At 35.3% G+C, this 20,512-nt stretch overlaps 1 protein-coding gene and 1 long non-coding RNA gene across 2 annotated transcripts in view; one reads left to right on the top strand and one right to left on the bottom strand.

The window, feature by feature from the left end:
• DPYD (dihydropyrimidine dehydrogenase) overlaps window positions 1-20,512 on the top strand; it is an 852,446-nt gene that overhangs the window by 390,162 nt on the left and 441,772 nt on the right. The window contains exon 11 of the mRNA XM_045478381.1: window positions 14,048-14,258. Coding sequence (XP_045334337.1) covers window positions 14,048-14,258 — 211 coding nt within the window. The remainder of the gene's footprint in view (window positions 1-14,047; window positions 14,259-20,512) is intronic.
• Window positions 1-20,512, bottom strand: part of LOC123598293 — a 53,718-nt gene that overhangs the window by 8,644 nt on the left and 24,562 nt on the right. The gene's annotated exons all lie outside the window — the stretch shown is intronic.

The following is a 20,512-nucleotide window of genomic DNA, read 5'->3' as shown; positions in this document are numbered from 1 at the left end:
AAAAGTGCAAAATATGTTAAGAACTGTTTAGTAAGGGGTACCTGGGTGGCTCAGTCAGTTAAATATCAAGTTAAGCTCAGGTCATGATCTCATGGTTTGTGAGTTTGAGCCCCACATCATGCTCTGTGCTGATGGTGCAGAGCCTGGAGCCTGCGTTGGTTTCTGTGTCTCCCTCTCTCTCTGCCCCTTCCCTGCTTGCTCACTCTCTTTCTCTCCCAAAAATGAATAAACATTAAAAAAAAAAACTGTTTAGTAAAATAAGGAAGATGAGATCAAGAAAGGGTAGACAGAATTTACTGCCTCTATCTTTCTTCATGACCTCAGTAACCAAATTGACCAGAAGATTGGATTGTGAAATCAGACTCACACCAATGAGAGATAAAACCTGCATCAAGCTTTCTTAACAAGTTCAAAGATCTAAATAAACAAAGAAGTGTGGGGTAAACAAGGAGAGCTTCAAGACCACCAAACACAATTTTCCAGGCCCCATCTTGGTACATCAAGATGTACTTCAACCCAGATTAATGTGGGGTCTCTAAACAACATCAGTAGCTCCATCACTTACACAAAAGGATGCTGATTCAACTATAAAACATCTCCAGTTTATACTCAGTTACATAGTTTATATGACTCTTCACAGAGATCCATGCCCCAAAAATCCAGTTCCCAGGTTTTTGTGTTTGTTTGTTTTATTATAGCTATCCTAGATTAGCAGGTAGATCTTGCCAAAAGCATTCTATAGGTAAGGGCTCTCCCACTCGAGAATGCTGACCGATCCTTTGTTTCCCAGTAGCATGTTTACAGAGGCATTTAACCAGGTCTCTTTCCTTCTTTCTTTCTTGAAATAAGCTCCTTTACCTCCCTACATCTTTCCTCACCCAAGGGAGATAATCTATCATATACTACGATCTCCCTGTAGCTAATCCTTTTCCAGTAACTGCTTCCTACTCATTCTTCAGGATTAGTTCCTAGAGTACCTTTTCCAGGCTTCCCTTTCTTGTTGTGCACCACTGCTGTGCAGAATGCCATTTTATCTGCCATTACTGTACACTGTATTTATATGTGTTATCACACTGAATAGGATTGCTGATTTGTCTGCATCTGTGAGAGTCTTGAAAGCAGGGATTATTTTATTAGCTATAACACCTAGCACCATTTTTTTTTTTTTTTTTTTTTTTTTTTTTTTTACAAAATAGGTACTCAATAAATGTTTGGTAAATTTATGGATGAATGGAACTCTCATTGTGTGGTTATGAACATTTCTGGTGTATCCAATACTTGATCAGTGATGAAATAAAAGAATATTTTTTCAGGATTATCACTGACCAGAGCAGACCACCAAAAGCATTTTGATTTGAAATTCCTTCTCTAGGTCCTCACGTTCATATAGAATTGATAACTTGTTAAATATCTAGCTATTCAAGGGTAATCTTTACAAAGAATATTATTTCTTCATAGTGTTTCTCAAACTTTATATATTAGAATATAATGTATGCTGGGTTTGAGTTCTCATTATAGTTTATAACCTATACTTACTTTGCCTATATGCAATCTAAAAATGAGTTGACATCATACTTTTAATTGTAGTAAATTAAGTTGTTTCATAATTTCCACAGTATGATACCTGTAATATTAATCAGACCAAATCATCACATTACATAAAGTTAATCATTCAAATGATCATCATTACTGCATGCTATAGCACTCTATTTTTATTTCACTCAGCATCAACCATGTATCCTCCCTGAATATGGAGGTAAATATCAAAGCTAAGAAGGTTTTTCTTATTTTCCTAATATCATGGGAAAAGAAAGTAACAGTTTGTTTTATTGAACCTCAAAAATGAAACCTTACAGGTGTTTCCTCCTTCATTCCCTTGGGTAATTATTGGTGGATATAAGAACAAGAGAGGCTTATATGTTTGTTTGAGGTACCAATTATCCCTCATGAGAACAGGCACCATTGAACAAATAGATAAATATGTGTGCCATGAACAGAAGTGTTCGTATACCAAAACTATAGAGTTGCTGATTATTAATGATCATTAACATTAGGTATTAAAAAGCACTAACACTGACATCTGTGAACTACTTAGCACAGAAGGCTGATTAATTTGGACAATAAAATATTAAGACCCACTGCATGAGTTTGGTCACTCTGGCCCCTCATTTTCTCATGGCAGTGTAACTGACAGCTGAGAAAGAACATCATTTACTTTTTATTTCAACCTCACAACATACGATGCTGTGGCCAGGTAGCATGTCTACTGTATGCCCAGTGTTATACTTGCTTCAGGATGGGTGTTTAGAGGCCACTGAGTCCATATACTACTAGTTGGTTGTCCGTTCTTTAACTTGAATGTCCTCCGGGTTTTCATAGTAGTCCTTCTTGGTAAACAAAATGTTATTCAAAGTCTACTATGTGCTAGCCATTTTGATGGGGCTGAAATTCACTTGATGTCCTTCCATGTGGCATATTGGCTAGAGTATATTCTGATTTGCCAGGCATCTGTTTGACATTCATCTGCTTGTATTCGTCATTTGTTAAATACTTTAATATCACTCCTTGACCCTGGGGATAGGAAGTTAAATAAAATATTCTTTCTGTGTTCAACGAGTTTTTTTAAAGATTTTACTTACTAGCAAATAAATTTATTTTAAATTCTATCTTAATTTTCCATTTTTATATCTTGAGATTATGTGTTCTGTGTCTCTACTATCCACTTTATGAAGTAATACTTCTTTGTTCTAAACTTAAACTTTCTCTGGATTCAAGGAGTTGCCATTAGTTCATTTACAATATTGAGTCCCTAAGTCCATCACTTGGTTTCTATATGTCATAATTTTATTGTACTTCAAAACTTACTTAAAATAGGAAGCTTGATTCTCTTCTTCCCACTGAGGGCAGCCTTTATCAGGCCAACTCCTTGACCATTAATTTGCCTTTGAGTAGATCCTTTCCTGTTCTAATTAACCTTGTTTTGAGATTGAACAACTAGAACCATCCAAAGCTCATTCTTTCAAATATGCCACAATTGCTGTCTTTGTAGATTAATGAATATCACCCAGGATTTTGTTCAGCCATATCAGGATTTTAACCAGGTTTTATTATTCCTCAGTATATGTTTGGTTTCTCTGAACCTCAGGTTTTCTTCTTAGCAAGGAAATAATGCTTCTTCTCACATAGGATTGGTTGTGAGTGCAGCAAACAGCAGAGTGCCTGAGGTTGGGTGCTAAGGCTGTAAATCATGATTGATACCCATTCATGTGTTATTGGCTTTTTGAGCCACAATAAGGAGAAAAACTTGGCTTGAAACTTAATACTTAAAAAATAATAACTGATATATGTGTCATAAACATATCTTCTGTGTGAAAATTAAAATGAGCCATATGTAAAGCACTTAAAAGAATATCTGCTCTATAAGTATTTATTTATTTATTATCTGGCTAGACAGATTTCTTAAATAGTGAAAGTAAATTCCTCTGTTGCCCAGAAATAATTCAAAGGATATATCACTTGACACATGACTTTACGTACTTTGAATTCTCATTTTCCTAATACTTCCCTGTTGACTGAGATAAATCTTATCATCTCAAAAAAATGTTACCATCTTAGCTTTTCTTTTCCCAATATCAGTACTTTCCAAATAAACACATATGTTAAAGCGATATATTCCTATCTTTCCTTTAAAAGTTTTTCCATCTCTGGGGTGCCTGGGTGGCTCAATTGATTGAGTGTCCGACTTCAGCTTAGGTCATGATCTTGCAGTTCATGAGTTCAAGCATCGCGTTTGTCTCTGTGCTGACAGCTCAGAACCTGAAGCCTGCTTCAAATTCTGTCTCTCTCTCTCTGTCCTTCCCCCACTTGCACTGTCTCTCTTTCTCTCTCTCAAAAATAAATAAATGTTAAAAAAAATTTAATTAAACATAAAAGTTTTTCCATTTCTTGCATAAAATGAAAAATCTAGCTACTCAGTAGCAAAATGGCAAGAAATGGTATGATTTATGTCTGCTGCCCAGTAGTATACTCTTACATATTTTAGAGAATGTAAAACATGTCAAAGTTCAGAAGCAAAATTTCAGAGTAATCTTTTGTGGGGGCCAGTGTTAATACTCCTCAGCTTCTGTGCACTGTTAGATATCTGTCACAAATACTGAATATTTAAATACCAGCTATCAACGCTAGTGCATATGGGAAATTATGATATGAGCTGAAGATATATTAAAATACAGTTTCCTTGTGATCATAACTGTATATAGCTTTTAATCCCTCAGAAGTCAAAACCATGGTAAGAATACTACTAAAGCATGTTCAAGCATTAAGTCATTGGTAGTCTTTTTTTTTTTAATTTTGATTTGTTCGCAGTGTCCAATTTTGTTTTTATTTTTATTTTCATTTTATTTATTTATTTTTAATTTATTTATTGTTTAATTTACATTCAAATTAGTAAACATATGGTGCAACAATGATGTCAGAAGTAGATTCCTTAATGCCCCTTACCCATTTAGACTATCTCCCTTCCCACAACCCTTCCAGAAACCATCTCTTTGTTCTCTATATTTAAGAGACTTTTATGTTTTGTCTCCCTTCATGTTTTTATATTATTTTTGCTTCCCTTCTCTCTTCCCTAGTTCATCTGTTTCATATCTTAAATGCTTCATATGAGTGAACTCATAGGTTTATCTTTTTCGGACTGACAAATTTTTCTTAACATAATACACTCCAGATCCATCCATGTAGTTGTAAACGAAAGATTTAATTCTTTTTGATTGTGAAGTAATACTCAATTGTATATACATATATACCACATCTTCTTTATCCATTCCTATCGATGGGCATTTGGGCTCTTTCCATACTTTGGCTATTGTCAATAGCACTGCTATAAACATTGGGGTGAATGTGCCCCTTCAAAACAGCACACTTGTTTCCCTTGGATGAATACCAGGTAGTGCAATTGCTGGGTTGTAGGGTAGTTCTACTTTTAATTTTTTGAGGAACCTCCATACTATTTTCCAGAGTGACTGCACTAGTTTGCATTCCCACCAGCAATGCAAAAGATATCCTCTTTCTCCACATCCTCGCCAACATCTGTGGTTGCCTAAGTTGCTAATGTTAGCCATGCTGACAGGTGTTAGGTGGTATCTCATTGTGGATTTGATTTGTATTTCCCCAATGATGAGTTATTTTGAGCATTTTTTCATGTGTCAGTTGGCAATCTGGATATCTTTTTTGGAGAAGTGTCTATTTGTTTCATGTCTTTTGCCCATTTCTTCACTGGATTATTTGTTTCTTGGGTGTTGAGTTTGATAAGTGCTTTATAGATTTTGGATACTAACCCTTTATCTGATATGTCGTTTGTGAATATCTTCTCCCATTCCACTGGTTGCCTTTTAGTTTTGCTGATTGTTTCCTTCACTATGCAGAAGCTTCTTATTTTGATGAGGTCCCAAATACTTCATGTTTGCTTTTGTTTCCCTTGCCTCTGGAGATGTCTTGAGTAAGAAGTTGCTGCAGCCAAGGTCAAAGAGGTTTTTACCTGCTTTTTCCTCTAGGATTTTGATGGCTTCTTGTCTCACAGTTAGGTCTTTATTCAATTTTGAGTTTATTTTTGTGTATGGTGTAAGAAAGTGGTCCAGGTTCATTCTTCTGTGTGTCGCTGTCCAGTTTTCCTAGCACCACTTGCTGAAGAGACTTTATTCCATTGGATATTCTTTCCTGCTTTGTCAAAAATTAGTTGGCCATACATTTGTGGGTCCATTTCTGAGGTATCTATTATGTTCCATTGATCTGCGTGTCTGTTCTTGTGCCAGTATCATAGTGTCTGGATGATTACAGCTTTGTAGTATAGCTTGAAGTCTGGGATTGTGATGCCTCCTGCTTAATTTTCTTTTTCAGGATTCCTTTGGCTATTCGGGGTCTTTTCTGGTTCCATACAAATGTTAGGATTATTTGTCCAACTCTGTGAAGATTGCTGGTGTTATTTTGATAAGGATTGCACTGAATGTGTAGATTGCTTTGGGTAGTACCAACGTTTTAACAATATTTTTTCTTCCTATCCAGGAGCATGGAATCTTTTTCCATTTTTTGGTGTCTTCTTCAATTTCTTTCATAATCTTTCTATAGTTTTCAGTGTATAGATGTTTCACCTTTTTGGTTAGATTTATTCCTAGGTATTTTATGGGTTTTGGTGCAACTGTAAATGGGATCAATTCCTTGATTTTCTTTCTGTTGCTTCATTGTGGGTGTATAGGAATGCAACCGATTTCTGTGCGTTGGTTTTGTATCCTGCAACTTTGCTGAATTCATGAATTAGTTTTAGCAGTTTTTTGGTGGAATCTTTTGGGTTTTCCAAATAGAATATCATGTCATCTGCGAAGAGTGAAAGTTTGGCCTCCTCCTGGCCGATTTGGATGCCTTTTATTTCTTTGTGTTGTCTGATTGCAGAGGCTAAGACTTCCAATACTTGAATAACAGTGGCAAGAGTGGACATCCCTGTCGTGTTCCTGACCTTAGGGGGAAAGCTCTTAGTTTTTCCCCATTGAGGATGATATTAGCAGTGCATCTTTAATATATGGCTTTTATGATCTCGATGTATGATCCCTCTATCCCTACTTTCTTGAGGGTTTTTTATCAAGGAAAGGATGCTGTATTTTGTTAGATGCTTTCTCTGCATCTATTGAGAGGATCATATGGTTCTTGTCCTTTCTTTAATGATGTGAAGTATCACATTGATTGTTTTGCAGATATTGAACCAGTCCTGCATCCCAGATATAAATCCCACTTGGCCTTGGTGAATAATTATTTTAATGTATTGTTGGATCTGGTTAGCTAGTATCTTGTTGAGGATTTTTGCATCCATGCCCATCAGGGAAATTGGACTATAGTTCTCCTTTTTAGTGGGGTCTTTGTCTGGTTTTGGAATCAAGGTAATTCTGGCTTCATAGAAAGAGTTTGGAAGTTTTCCTTCCATTTCTATTTTTTGGAACAGCTTCAAGAGAATAGGTGTTAACTCTTCTTTAAATGTTTGATAGAATTCCCCTTGAAAGCCATCTGACCCTGAACTCTTGTTTTTTGGGAGATTTTTGATTACTAATTCTATTTCTTTACGGGTTATGGGTCTGTTTAAATTTTCTATTTCTTCCTGTTTCAGTTTTGGTAGTTTATATGTTTCTAGGAGTTTGTCCATTTATTCCAGATTGCCCATTTTATTGGCATATAATAGCTGGTAATATTCTGTTATTATTGTTTGTGTATCTGCAGTGTTGGTTGTGATCTCTCCTCTTTCATTCTTGATTTTATTTATTTGGGTCCTTTCCTTTTTCTTTTTGATCAAACTGGCTACGGGTTTACCAAATTTGTTAATTCTTTCAAAGAACCAGCTCCTGTTTTCATTGATCTGTTCTACTGCTTTTTTGGTTTTAATAGCATTGATTTCTGCTCTAATCTTTATTATTTCCTGTATTCTGGTGGTTTTGGGTTTTATTTGCTGTTCTTTTTCCAGCTCTTTGAGTTGTAAGGTCAGGTTGTGTATCTGAGACGTTTCTTCCTTCTTTAGGAAGGCTTGGATTGCTATATAGTCCCCTCTTATGACCACTTTTGCTGCATCCCAAAGGTTTTAGGCTGTGGTGTTATCGTTTTCATTGGTTTCCATGTAATTTTTAATTTCCTCTTTAATTTCTTGGTTAGCCCATTCATTCTTTATTAGGGTGTTCTTTAGTCTCCAAGTATTTGTTATCTTTCCAAATTTTTTTCTTGTGGTTGACTTTGAGTTTCATAGTGTCGTGGTCTGAAAATATGCACAATATGATCTCGATCTTTTTGTACTTGTTGAGGGCTGATTTGTGTCCTAGTATGTGATCCATTCTATAGTTGTTCCATGTGCACTCGAGAAGAATGTGTATTCTGCGGCTTTAGCATGAAATGTTCTGAATGTGTCTGTTAAGTCCATCTGGTCCAGTGTGTCATTCAAAGCCATTGTTTCCTTGTTGATTTTCTGTTTAGATGATCTGTCCATTGCTGCAAGTGGGGTGTTGAAGTCCCCTACTATTATGGTATTATTATCAATGAGTTTATTTAAGTCTGCGGTTAATTGATTTATATATTTGGGTGCTCTCACATTTGGAACATAAATGTTTATAAGTGTTAGGTCTTCTTGGTAGATAGACCCCTTAATTATGATATAATGCCCTTCTTCAGCTCTTGTTAGTCTTTATTTTAAAATCTAGATTGTCTGATATAAGTATGGCTACTCCGGCTTCTTTTGGCAACCATTAGCATGATAGATGGTTCTCCATCCCCTTATTTTCAATCCAAAGGTGACTTTAGGTCTAAAATGGGTCTCTTGTAAACAGCATATAGATGGATCTTGTTTTCTAATCCATTCTGTTACCCTATGTCTTTTGATTGGAGCTTTTAGACCATTGATGTTTAGAGTGAGTACTGAAAGATGTGAATTTATTGCCATAGTAATAGTTGGAGTTTCTGGTAGTGTTCTCTGGTCCTTTCTAGTCTTTGTTGCTTTTGGTCTTTTTTTTTCATCTTTTCTCCCCTCAGAGAGTCCCCCTTAAAATTTCTTGCAGGGCTGGTTTAGTGGTCACAAACTCCTTTAATTTTTGTTTGTCTGGGAAACTTTTTATCTCACCTTGTATTTTGAATGAGAACCTTGGTGGATAAAGAATTCTTGGCTGCATATTTTTCCAATTCAGCACATTGAATATATCCTGCCACTCCTTTCTGGCCTGCCACGTTTCTGTGGATAGGTCTGCTGTGAACCTGATCTGTTTTCTGTTGTATGTTAAGACTTTTTTTTCCCTTGTTGCTTTCATGATTCTTTCCTTGCCTGAGAATTTTATGAATTTCACTATGATATGCCCAGTTGATGGTTGTTTTTTGTTGAATCTAATGAGTGTCCTCTGTGCTTCCTGGATTTTGATGTCTGTGTCTTTCCCCAGGTTAGGAAAATTTTCCACTATGATTTGCTTACATAAATTTTCTACCTCTTTTTCTCTCTTCACCTTCTCGGACACCTGTGATTCTGATGTTATTCCTTTTTAATGAGTCACTGAGTTCTATAATTTTTATTTCTTGCTCTTTTGCCTTAGTCCCCCTGTTTTCTTCTGCTTCATTATTCTCCATAAGTTTGTCCTCTGTGTTGCTGATTCGCTGCTCTGACTCATCCATCCTTGCCGCCATGGCATTTATTTGATATTGCAGCTGAGTTTTAGCATTTTTTATTTCATCCTGACTAGCTTTTACTTCTCAGAAGGGGATTCTAATCTATTTTCAACCCCAACTAGTATTAGTATCATTATTGTAAATTCTGGTTCAGACATCTTGCTTGTATCTGTGTTGATTAAGTCCCTGGCTGTCAATTCTTCCTGTTCTTTCTTTTGGGGTGAATTCCTTCGTTTCATCATTTTGTAGGAAGAAAAGGAATTAATAAAGAAAAAAATTAAAATTAAAAAATTAAAAGCAACACAAGGAAATAAAATAAAGGATGCTAGATCCTAGGTGTGTTTTGCTCTGGTTGTTGAAAGAAGCTTGATAGATTAGATAAAAAATGGAAAGATAAGAAAAGAAAAAAAGAGAAAAAAGAAAAAAGAATTAAAAAGGAAGACTTTTGAAAATAGGAAAAAATTAATACAGTAAAATAGAATAAAATGAAATGATGAAAGTAAAATAGAATTTTAAAAATTTACAAAAATGTAAAACATAGATTAGAAAAAAAATAAAGAAAAATATTTTAAATTAAAGTGGAAAATAAGTTTTTTTCTTTTTCTGTATTCAAAAATAGGTAAAGAAAAATTAAAAAGAATTGAATGAAATGACCAACAGACAGAATGAAGTACGATTGAAAGTACATCTGTTTTCCCATAGAAGTCAAGCTATAAAGCACTTTATAGTCCATATACTAAGCAGGTGGAGAGACTTGTGTTTTTCTAGAGGCCTTGACAAACCCTAGTCAAGTTGGGCAGGGCTTAGTGTAACACCTTCCTTCTCCACTGGATGGTGCTGCTTAGCTTACCTGGATGGATTGCTGTGGCATGTGTAGGTGTGTATGCGCATGTGTGGGAGGGGTGACCAGCTACCCAGTCTCTAGTATCAGAACTCTGTGCTCTCCATGTCTGGCAATCAAGCACCCCTCCTTTGTCTCCAGCTTCCATCCACTCCCTGCTTCTACACTGTCTGTGACCAAGCTGTCAGGCTGCCAGGTGGCACCTCCATCCTGAGTTTTATCTCAGATGTGGTTCTGTTTCCCAACCCCTCACTTCTGAGGAACTACAGCTTTGACCTGCTTAGATCTTCTGGGGGTGGGTCTTGCTGAGCAATGGCTGGGTGCCAACCCACTTCCAGGAATGTTCTCAAGACCGTGCTGCTGCCGATGACCAGAGACTGTGGCTCGGTGGCAGCCCACCCCAGAAAAAGTTCACGCAATCTTGTAGCACTAGTGCTTCAGGGTTTATGGAAAATCACAACACACACCTAGTGCCAGGCTTCCCACTTAAGGTCCTTGTTCCAACACCAGTGAATGTGGTTGTTCTCTGGGGTCCTCTGGGACCTTTGCCTGTGGGCAGGCTGCACAGTCTCTACCAAATGTCCTCTCAGCAGGGGAACTGCCTCTCCCTGTGTGCCCCAAGGACCCTTGGAGCTCGCTCTCTGCTCCTTGGTATTCGCCCTTTCCACCAGAGCTCTGCCAGATATCAAACTATGGAGTTTCAGACTCTGCATTCCCCTTGTTTATAGAGTCTTAATGGAATTTAACCGCCTCTTTTCTCCTTTCTTCCTTTTTTTTTTTCAGTCCCTGCAACTATTCCCACTTTTCCACTTTCTCTGTAGCTGCTTTTGGTGGGGGGTTGCTTTTCCCATACTCTCCCCCCATCTCCTTCCTCTCTTTGCAAGCAAAAACAGCTCCCTACCCTCCATGACTCCTCTCTCCCCAAGTTCACCTCTCCATGCTGCATACCTGCTGAGTTCTGTGGTTCAGTTTGTCAGATTGTTGTGTTAATTCTCAAATCAGTTTTTTAGGTGTGCAGGATGGTTTCGTGTTGATCTGGCTCCATTTCAGGGACAAGAGATGCAAAAAAACCTTCCATGCTGTTCCACCATCTTAGCCCCTCCAAATATGGAGGAATTTCTTTAAACAGAAAATAAATAATCCCAATTTTGTTTTTAAATTTGATGCCAAATTTTCCAAAAATTATATGAGATTATCTACAGAGAATAATAGATACTATCTAAGTATTAAGAGACATAAAAAGTAGAATGGGACAAAATAGATCCTAAATCAGTCTGAGACATACTCACAATACGTGCAGCATAGTTCAGGATTTTATTTCTGCCCTTTGCAGAAAAAAGTACTATTTTAAATATGTATCATGTATTGATTTATTGAAACCATAAACACTTGTCATTGTTATTCAATCAAGTTTGGAATTATCATTAAAATTTAGCATCACTTGGCAGTTTTGAAGCACAATAAACTGGTTTATATTGATGAGTTATAAGGTGCTACATAATGTAAGTGTGACAAAAGTGACACAGGAAACCTATCTTCTTTATGGAGCCAGATTTGTTTTGTAATTAGAACTATTCAAGGAATACTTTGCCTTCTAGAAATCATACATTTTATTTTGTTGAAAATTAAAACAGAGTCTAAAATTCTTTGGCTTTTTCTTTTCCTTTTTTTTTTTTTTTTTTTACCTTTGCTCTTGGGTCACCTTTCTATTGCATTCATAATCCTATTGCTAAGTGGTATTGAATAGTTTGAAGAATGATTTTCAGGGGAAAAGTGAATTCAGAAAATTTACTACAAGTGCACCTGGGTTGCTGAGTGCATAAAGCATCCAACTTTGACTTAGGTCATGATCTCATGGTCCATGGGTTCAATCCCCATTTGGGCTCTTTGCTGACAGCTAGGAGCCTGAAGCCTTCTTTGCATTCTGTGTCTCCTTCTCTCTCTGCCCCTCCCCAGCTTGTATTTGGTCTCTGTCTCTCTCTCAAAAATAAGTAAACATTAAAAAAATACAAAAAATTGAAACTACAAATAAATAGTATTTACTTGCACTTTCTATATGTTAAGTTTTGTTTTAGGTGTTTTACATTTCTAAATTGCTTTAAATAACACCACATACTAACTAATTAGGTTTTATTTCCATTTTACATATATGAAGGCTAAAGATCAGAGAGATTTATTTAGTGACTATCCCAAGTAAGCATTAGAAGCCAGTTTCAAACCTGATTCAATTCCACTTAGTCCTAATTTTCCTGTCTAAACAGTGCACAGTTTAAGATCCATTGTTTTGATACTTACTACCCACAATATACCTAATATCTAGTATTTTTCATATTGGTAATCTCTTAATTTATAAAGAAAAGGGAAATATTTTGCAGTAATAATTTATATGGTCCAATTTTTAAGGCTTCAAAGCCAATATTCAAAGCATGAATAAGACAGGCTGAATAGCTTTGTGCCAATATACAGGAATGACCAGTGTTTCTCAATTTTGTTTTTGTTTTTTTAAGTTATCCATTTAGTGAGTCTTCGTAAACTTTTATTCCTAATTAACCCTCCCCAATACACACACAAACACACTGTAAATTTAATAATATAGATATCCTGTATATTTGTTTATATATTATTGCTCTTATGGGGGGGAGTTATCACAAATTCAACTTTGACATCTAAGATTTTTTCCTTCTTCAAGAATTAATTTTTGCTCCCTTATGGATGATATTATTCTCAAAAAGAATGCATGGTATAGACCAACTAAGTTCAGACCCAGTCAGATATAATCTGATAAGACCATGGTTCACAAATTGTCATTTCTAGACCAGCAGCATAGCATCACTTAGGACTTTGTTAGAAATGCAGATCCTCAGGCCTCATCTAATCCTATAGAGCTAAAAGTTCTGAGGGTGGGTCCATGCAATTAGTTTTAACAAGCCCCCCAGCTTGCCAAAGTTCTGGAACCACTGATGCATGCCAAAGTTTGGAACCACTAATTATGGACAGAGTGCCCAGAAGTGGGTCTATGATTTGATCACAACATAAAGCAAGTCACTTTATGTCTCAGTTTTTCCATCTTGTTGGTGCCAGACAACTCCTTGTATGGAACCTTACACAAACAACCTTCTTAATCTCACTTGTCAGGGGTCCTACTAAGAACCCACCTGTCTTCCATGAGGGAGGGAAGGAATGAGATTTGACAATCCCTCATCCACTTCAGTAGTACAATTTTTGAAAAATACGCTCAATATACTAGTTAGGGTTACATTGACAAAGGCCTGGATCCCCCCCCCCCCAAAAAAAAACAATAAATGGAAAAATAAATAATAAGTAAATATTTACATTCTGTCTTGATAGGCATCCCATTATGGGCATGAAAACAAAAACCAGGGTGTCCCATTTTATAGCAGAATAAATGAGGTAATAGATGTGGATTAACTGGGAATTTGTCAAGAAGAACATACTTGTTTCTCTTTCTTAAATTTTTCATTTGCATTTTTACAAAAGTAAGATTAAATGTTATTTGTTTCTTGATCCCACAGTTTCTCAGTCTTCTTTCCTCTACCTACCATTTAAATCATGCACTTGCAGAGATTGGCTCACCCACTTGATTGACTTTTTTCCAGTTTAGATATATGCAACCTGGTAATGATCAGAAGTATTTAATTTCATATGTGGCATGATTGAAAAGAGAAGTTAAGCCTACATAAATGAAAGCATATGGAAAACCAGACTTTTGCTACAGGCAAAAACTTTATATGCCACCAACCATAGGGTATGGTGTCCCTAAAACTTGAGAAATATCTTGTGATGCCATTCTCTGTAAACTTCCACATGACAACTCCAGTCTATTTAAGACTCCTTTGAGTCAGTGATTTGCAAAATGTAAATAGCTGATAACTGAACATCAGCTTTGGTGAAAGAAAAAGCTTTATGTTGATTTAAGCATCGGAAGCTGTAGCATGTATAATTGAATTTAAAACCAAGTATTAAATGGAGAAGAAACATTGTCAACTTCTCCTCTGTTCTGTTTTGTTTTAGGTGGAGCTTGCTAAGGAAAAAAGGTGTGAATTTTTGCCTTTCCTGTCCCCACGGAAGGTTATAGTAAAAGGAGGGAGAATTGTTGCTATGCAGTTTGTTCGGACAGAGCAAGATGAAATGGGAAACTGGAATGAACATGAAGATGAGCTAGTCCATCTGAGAGCCGATGTGGTCATCAGTGCCTTTGGTTCAGTTCTGAGTGATCCTACAGGTAGAGTTCTCGGGAGCTGAAATGCATTATGCAATTGTCTGTTATTTCAGTGCCATAAGAGTTTCCACCTTTCAGGGAATTGTTTTCCACTTTAACATTCATTTTCTTCTTCTAGTATGAAATCCAAGCAATCTTGATTTAAAAGGCTTAGAAATGGCATTTAATGCTTATACAGAATTATTTTTAAAGTGGTGGGGATTGAAAATAACATTAATCTTTCTTTTAAGCTGATAATCAAAATACATAGTCCGTTTTGTAATAAACGTTTGCCTGTTTCCTCTGTAAGAATGGCTTTTCTTCAATTAGACCTAGAGTAAGAAAATGTGACAGAGAAGTTGTAACAGCCAATCTTCAATGATTCAGACAAATTAAGACCTAATGAATAGGCAAAAATAGAATTCATGTGTACTACTGTCCTCATGCCAAGCCATCGCTAGAAACATCAAAATTATCAAATTAGAAAGTTTGAATTCCTGTCACTTCATCTGGATGGCATAAATGGACATGCTAAGGAAGAAAAAAAATGCTTTTAACAGAAAGATAAGAAAGGGAAATGTCTTATATAATATTCCAAGTGAGTAATAAGTTAATCAATTAAGAGTATTTTGTGTTATATTTCCCCCAAACCCAGTGTTTTGGGGGCTTATTGTAGATGAAAGCATAGGTACCTATGTTCCTTTATTTTGCAAATTCTTTACCTTTTAATACACACTGTTTAAATGATTAACTCTTTTATTTACTGAAAGTAAAATAAAAGATGTTTTTCTAAGACAGACATTCATTATGAGTAACAATAACAGCAAAAAAAATCTAAACCTGACAGATCCTATGACTCCCTACTATATCCATGCTAAAATTACATTTTGTGTCTGAAATAGGAAGAGATATATGCAAGCAAATGTGCATTTTTATGCAGCAGATAAGTAAAAAATTCAACCAGTCGTCAGGATATTTTATCTGCAGGACATCAAACATCTTGGTATTTGGAAACATCCAGATGTTTAATGTCATCAAGATAAATGTTTTCAAATAGCTGGATGATGGCCCGAATTTGTCACTTTTCATCTAGATGTTTATGTGATATGTAGACACAGTCATAGTGTGGTTTGTTTATCATTAACTGCGTTCAGGAAAAGAGAAAAAAGAAAAACGCATAAATTATATTCTATCATCTAAAAAATCATACTGTTCTTACTACTCGGCACATCACCAAAAACTGAGTAAAAAGTTGAGTCATATTTAACTAGCAATTCTGTTGATGATTCACTTATCAAAAACTAATTTATCTTACCCATCTAAATTTATGTTTCACAACTGACGTCTCTAACTAACATTAAGAAAAATGTATTTTTTCCTAAACAAACATAAGTAGATATGACTCACAAGATCATAGAAAATAGCTTTTGCTTAATTTAGTATTTAATTTTTTTAATGTTTATTTATTTTTGAGAGAGATAGAGACAGAGAGACAGAATGTGAGTTGGGTAGGGGCAGAGAGAGAGGGAGACACAGAATCCAAAGCAGGCTCCAGGCTCTGAGCTGTCAGCACAGAGCCTAACGCCGGGCTTGAATCCATGAACCACAAGACGATGACCTTAGCCAAAGTCAGACGCTTAATTGACTGAGCCACCCAGGTGCCCCTTAATTTAGTATTTAAAATATGAAGTGTAAGAAAGTTTGAGTCTAGTGATTTTTATTTGCAAAACCATTCCAGAATTTATTTATGTATTAATTTATTTATGTATTTTATTCCAGAATTTACTTGTATGTTTCTTCCCGTATTTCACATATACTACCCGTATACATTAGAGAAATCAAGGAAAAAAATGGTCTTTCGCTTTCCTTTCTGCCCCCTCCCTTCTCCTGACATGAAATAAATAGAAATAAATTAATCCTTAAATAGAATTACCTGTGCTTTCAGGGCCTTTCAATGTTTACGTGAATAAGAAGCTACTTTCCAAGTGAGAGGGAAGCTGGAAGAGCTAGAAGGTTAGATAGCATTCATGCCTCTCTTCCCATCAAAATGTTTTCAGAACTGTTTTTTTGAATGGAAAACATTAAAGAAAGGGGGAAAGGGCATCAGTAATTGTCAGAATTTTACCAAGAAAAATATAAACAAATTTACCAAGATCTTACCCAAGATGATAAGACTTTTTTTTTTTCTTTTTGAGATCTCAGTGAACAGGGAAATATTAGGAAAATGAGAATTCAAGGTAAGTAAAGTCATGTGTTAAGTGAAATATCCTTTGAGTTATTTGTGGACAATGAGGAATTTACTTCCATTATTTAAGAAATCTTAGGTAAAAAAATAAGCTATTCATGTCTCCCTCTTCTACCCTAAATCTTGTTCCATTCTCATACCTATGTGATGATTTATGTGTGACATTTTTGTGATTATCACATATGTGATACTATGTGATTTAATATATTTGTTTCTAACACTTAAAACATTGACCTGCCTTCCCACCCCTCTTCTTCCTTCCTTCCCAACCTCACTTCACTTTGCACAGGCTTCAATGGACTACATGCCAAATCTATGACATTTTTTCTGCATTATCATCCTATTTTCTGCATTTGACAATGTTAAATATTTCTTTCTATTTGAAATCCTCTAAGTCACCTAACCTTTCTGGGCTTCAGTTTCTTCCTCTACTAAAAAGACAAGCATAATAAAACCTTATCCCCCTATCTTTCCGGACTGTTATCAGAATTAAAATAATGTGAAAGTGCTGTAGAAATGTAGCACATTATTATTGTTTATGGACACCCCATTTTCTTGTGTTTTTTTTTTCTTTTAACTATTCCTCTTCTGAGCCTATCATTGAGTGCTTTTCTTTCTCTAGCTTATTACTTTTTAGTACTTTTCCAAAGTTCAGACTTTATCCATTTTCTCTTAATGTATTTATTCCTTCATTGAACTGATTGTATCATTAATTCATTTATTTATTCATACACACATTCCTTCCTGTAAGAAATACTTAAACAATTTCTATGTGTAGATTGAGGCTAGACTTACAGTAGACACTACTGCACTTCTGTGTGACTGGATCCCAAATCTCTTTCTCCATTCCATGCCGTAGAAGACATTTCATCCTTTATTATATGCCCATGTATGTAACAAACATTTAGTGTCTAATGAATGCCAGGTACCAAGATGTATTTTGGAGAGTGCAAAGATTAATAAAGTATTCCTTCTACTTAAAAACCTCACAAACTGGGGCTGGAGGGAGACCTTTAAACAAATAATTATTTTACCAAGTGAAGATACATTTAGAGAGATACGCGCAAAGTAAGGAAGGATCATCTCATGAGGTTTCCCTAAAGCATGTCACTTCTCAACTTTGCTGTTGTTCAAATGGTACTGTAGTTCACCTATTACTAAAGTTCAAAATGTTATCCCAGATTCAAATATCTAACTCCAGTTTTTCTTTTCATTAAATACACCAATGTTACCTTGTACTATAGGATGAAGGTCCTATTCCTTAGCACTTGAGAACTTCATGAAATGGCTTTATATATACTATGTATATAGCTTTATTTCCCACTCTTCCCTATAGAATTATACCTCCCAGTATCTTAGCACAGGTGGATTCCATAGTGGTAATTCAAAAAGTCCTTGGTGAATACATTATATAAATATATTTGGAACAATTCAAGGAATGAAATAAACTTGACAGAGTACATATAAAGGATGGTGATAACATATTTTCAGCATTCTCTGATTATAATTGTTTAAATGAAAACACCTGTAGCATCTTAGTTGTATCAATAACATGTATTTATAAAGGTAACCTAAATTGGGAAATTAAGTTTTTAATCTCATTTTTTCTCTCATGTACTGCATTACTTCTACAGGTCCTTTAATTTCTATGTTGCACAAAGAATATAAAATAACTTTAGTATTAAGCACTTAATATATCTGTGATAAATATTTCTTGTTATAAAAATGGCGAATGCCTCAACAGCTTATAGAAAAGATAAGAATATCAAATATATAAAACAAATTTGGGTAATATCCTTGGATTCTAGTTGCTAATTACTTAATTACTGCCAAGGCTAATAATATTTATAAGTGATAATCATTATTTTCTCTAATTCTACTTTATTTCTATTTCATTTTTTGAGTCGTAGCAGTGAGTGGAAAATAGGAACAAAGACTACATATTCCACATCTATGTGCATGGAATATATATATGTGTGCTTATTAAGAGCAAAATTTAACTGAATCCTTCATTAAGTACTGTCCCAAATTCTAAAGGCAGTGTGGTGTTTGATTTCTAATTTGATGGAGATAATAAAGTCTTAGCCTTATTTGGTATTTTTCTGTGAGAAACTACAAGTGCTTGCGCCTTTAAAAAAATTCTCATCCGGGGCACCTGGGTGGCTCAGTCGGTTAAGCGGCCGACTTCAGCTCAGGTCATGATCTCGGGGTCTGCGAGTTCGAGCCCCGCGTCGGGCTCTGTGCTGATAGCTCAGAGCCTGGAGCCTGTTTCAGATTCTGTGTCTCCCTCTCTCTGACCCTCCCCCATTCATGCTCTGTCTCTCTCTGTCTCAAAAAAAATAAATAAACGTTAAAAAAAATTTAAAAAAAAAAAAATTCTCATCCATTCCCTCTAAAGTATGTAAGAATCCAAATCACTTTAAATTGGGATTTTATTGTTCGAGACTGATTTTAAATGCTTTCAGTAAATTAAGCACAAGCTGCCTCTACTGGCATTTCTAGTCCACAAGCATTGCCCTTCACTGGAAATTTTAAAACATTTATTTATTTTAACAATATGTCTTCTCTTCTGCTAAACACCAAAGTCAATGTTTATTGAATTGAATATTCTAATTTGTTGTTTATTTGGACAGTCTCAGGTTTAAGAGACTCCTTGCTTATTTTAAGTTTATCCTCCCTTCCCTTTCTGTTTAGAACCACATTGTCAGTTGTGAAAAGTGTGCATATCTTTTCTGTTAATTTGGAATTGATGAGAATTGTTACCATTTCTACCAACCTCACAGCTTTATTTTTCTGATAGAGGTAGTAACAGTTGGCCCTGTCCTCACATTCCCAGCAGATCCAGATGACATAATTTTATGTGTCTTTGAATATGCTTCCAGATGACTGAAGGAAGGCACTCTAGCCCATGCCATGACCTCTGTGCCTCTTCTATACACTGTGCCACAGCCATCCTCCCATTCTTTTGAGAAATGTTGACTTTAAAAAGAGCCATGTGCTTTGATCTTCCAGAACATACTGTAATTTGTCTTCCAATTAGATTGTAAATCCCAAAAGCACAAAGATTGTACCTTTATAGTAAGTTGTAGTTCCAATAGCAGTCTACACATTAATGTGCCTATACTAGATGGATAATAATATATCATTGCATATTTGATTTGACTTGATTCGTGCTAGGATATTAATTTTATTATACCTATTTTTTCCTGCTATGGGTCCAGTTTCGTTTATTTGCTTTTCTTTTTAGAAAATATTAAAAAAAATACTTCTTTTTTTCTATTGCTATTAATTTTTCCCCCTATTTTGGCATAAATTGTTGCATTCTTTATAATCCAATAAATATTACACTAATTAGAGTCTGTCTGGTATAGCAGCTTCGAGCAGGGGTTCTGGAGCCAGGCTGCCCAGCTGGAAACCTGGCTCTCTTAGTCTCTTTGTACTTCACGGTCTTGATCTTTTAAGTGGAGTGATTATAGTATCTACCGTCTTGAGTTATTTTAAGAATAAATTAATAAAATATGTAAGGCACTTCAATATATGTCTGGCCCATAGTAAGCATCTCTTAAGTTTTAGATGCTACTATCCTTATGAAACAAAACATAGTTTAATAAGTAAGTTGAGTTATATTACACCCTTGTGATAATATGAATGTTGTATAGAAATAAAAGCATTTGAAAATCAGGACTTCATCTGGAACTTTGCAGGTTCTGTGAACATGTCTTTGTAAATAAGTAAAGCACATGCTCTTACATTTATGATTTTTTAACTGTGAAATGTTTCCTATATTTGGTTAGTTTTTTTGCAGAAAAAATATTATATGGTTTGTAACTGTATCATACATTTTAAAAATGTTTTATTATCAATTCTGATGTTTTTCATATAATCAAAAGGATTGAAATTTTCTCTCAACTAATATTTAGCAGTTAGAAATCTCCACTTTGAGTTTCTGCAAATCAAGTATTCAAAAAGCAAAGAATTTTTAGTAACTTTTTTCCTCTTAAAAATGGTGAAATTGGGCCAGTTTTTGATCAGT

This window comes from Leopardus geoffroyi, chromosome C1 (genome assembly GCF_018350155.1).
Source record: "Leopardus geoffroyi isolate Oge1 chromosome C1, O.geoffroyi_Oge1_pat1.0, whole genome shotgun sequence".
Lineage (NCBI taxonomy): Eukaryota > Metazoa > Chordata > Mammalia > Carnivora > Felidae > Leopardus > Leopardus geoffroyi.
This window is presented reverse-complemented; position numbering and strand designations above follow the sequence as displayed.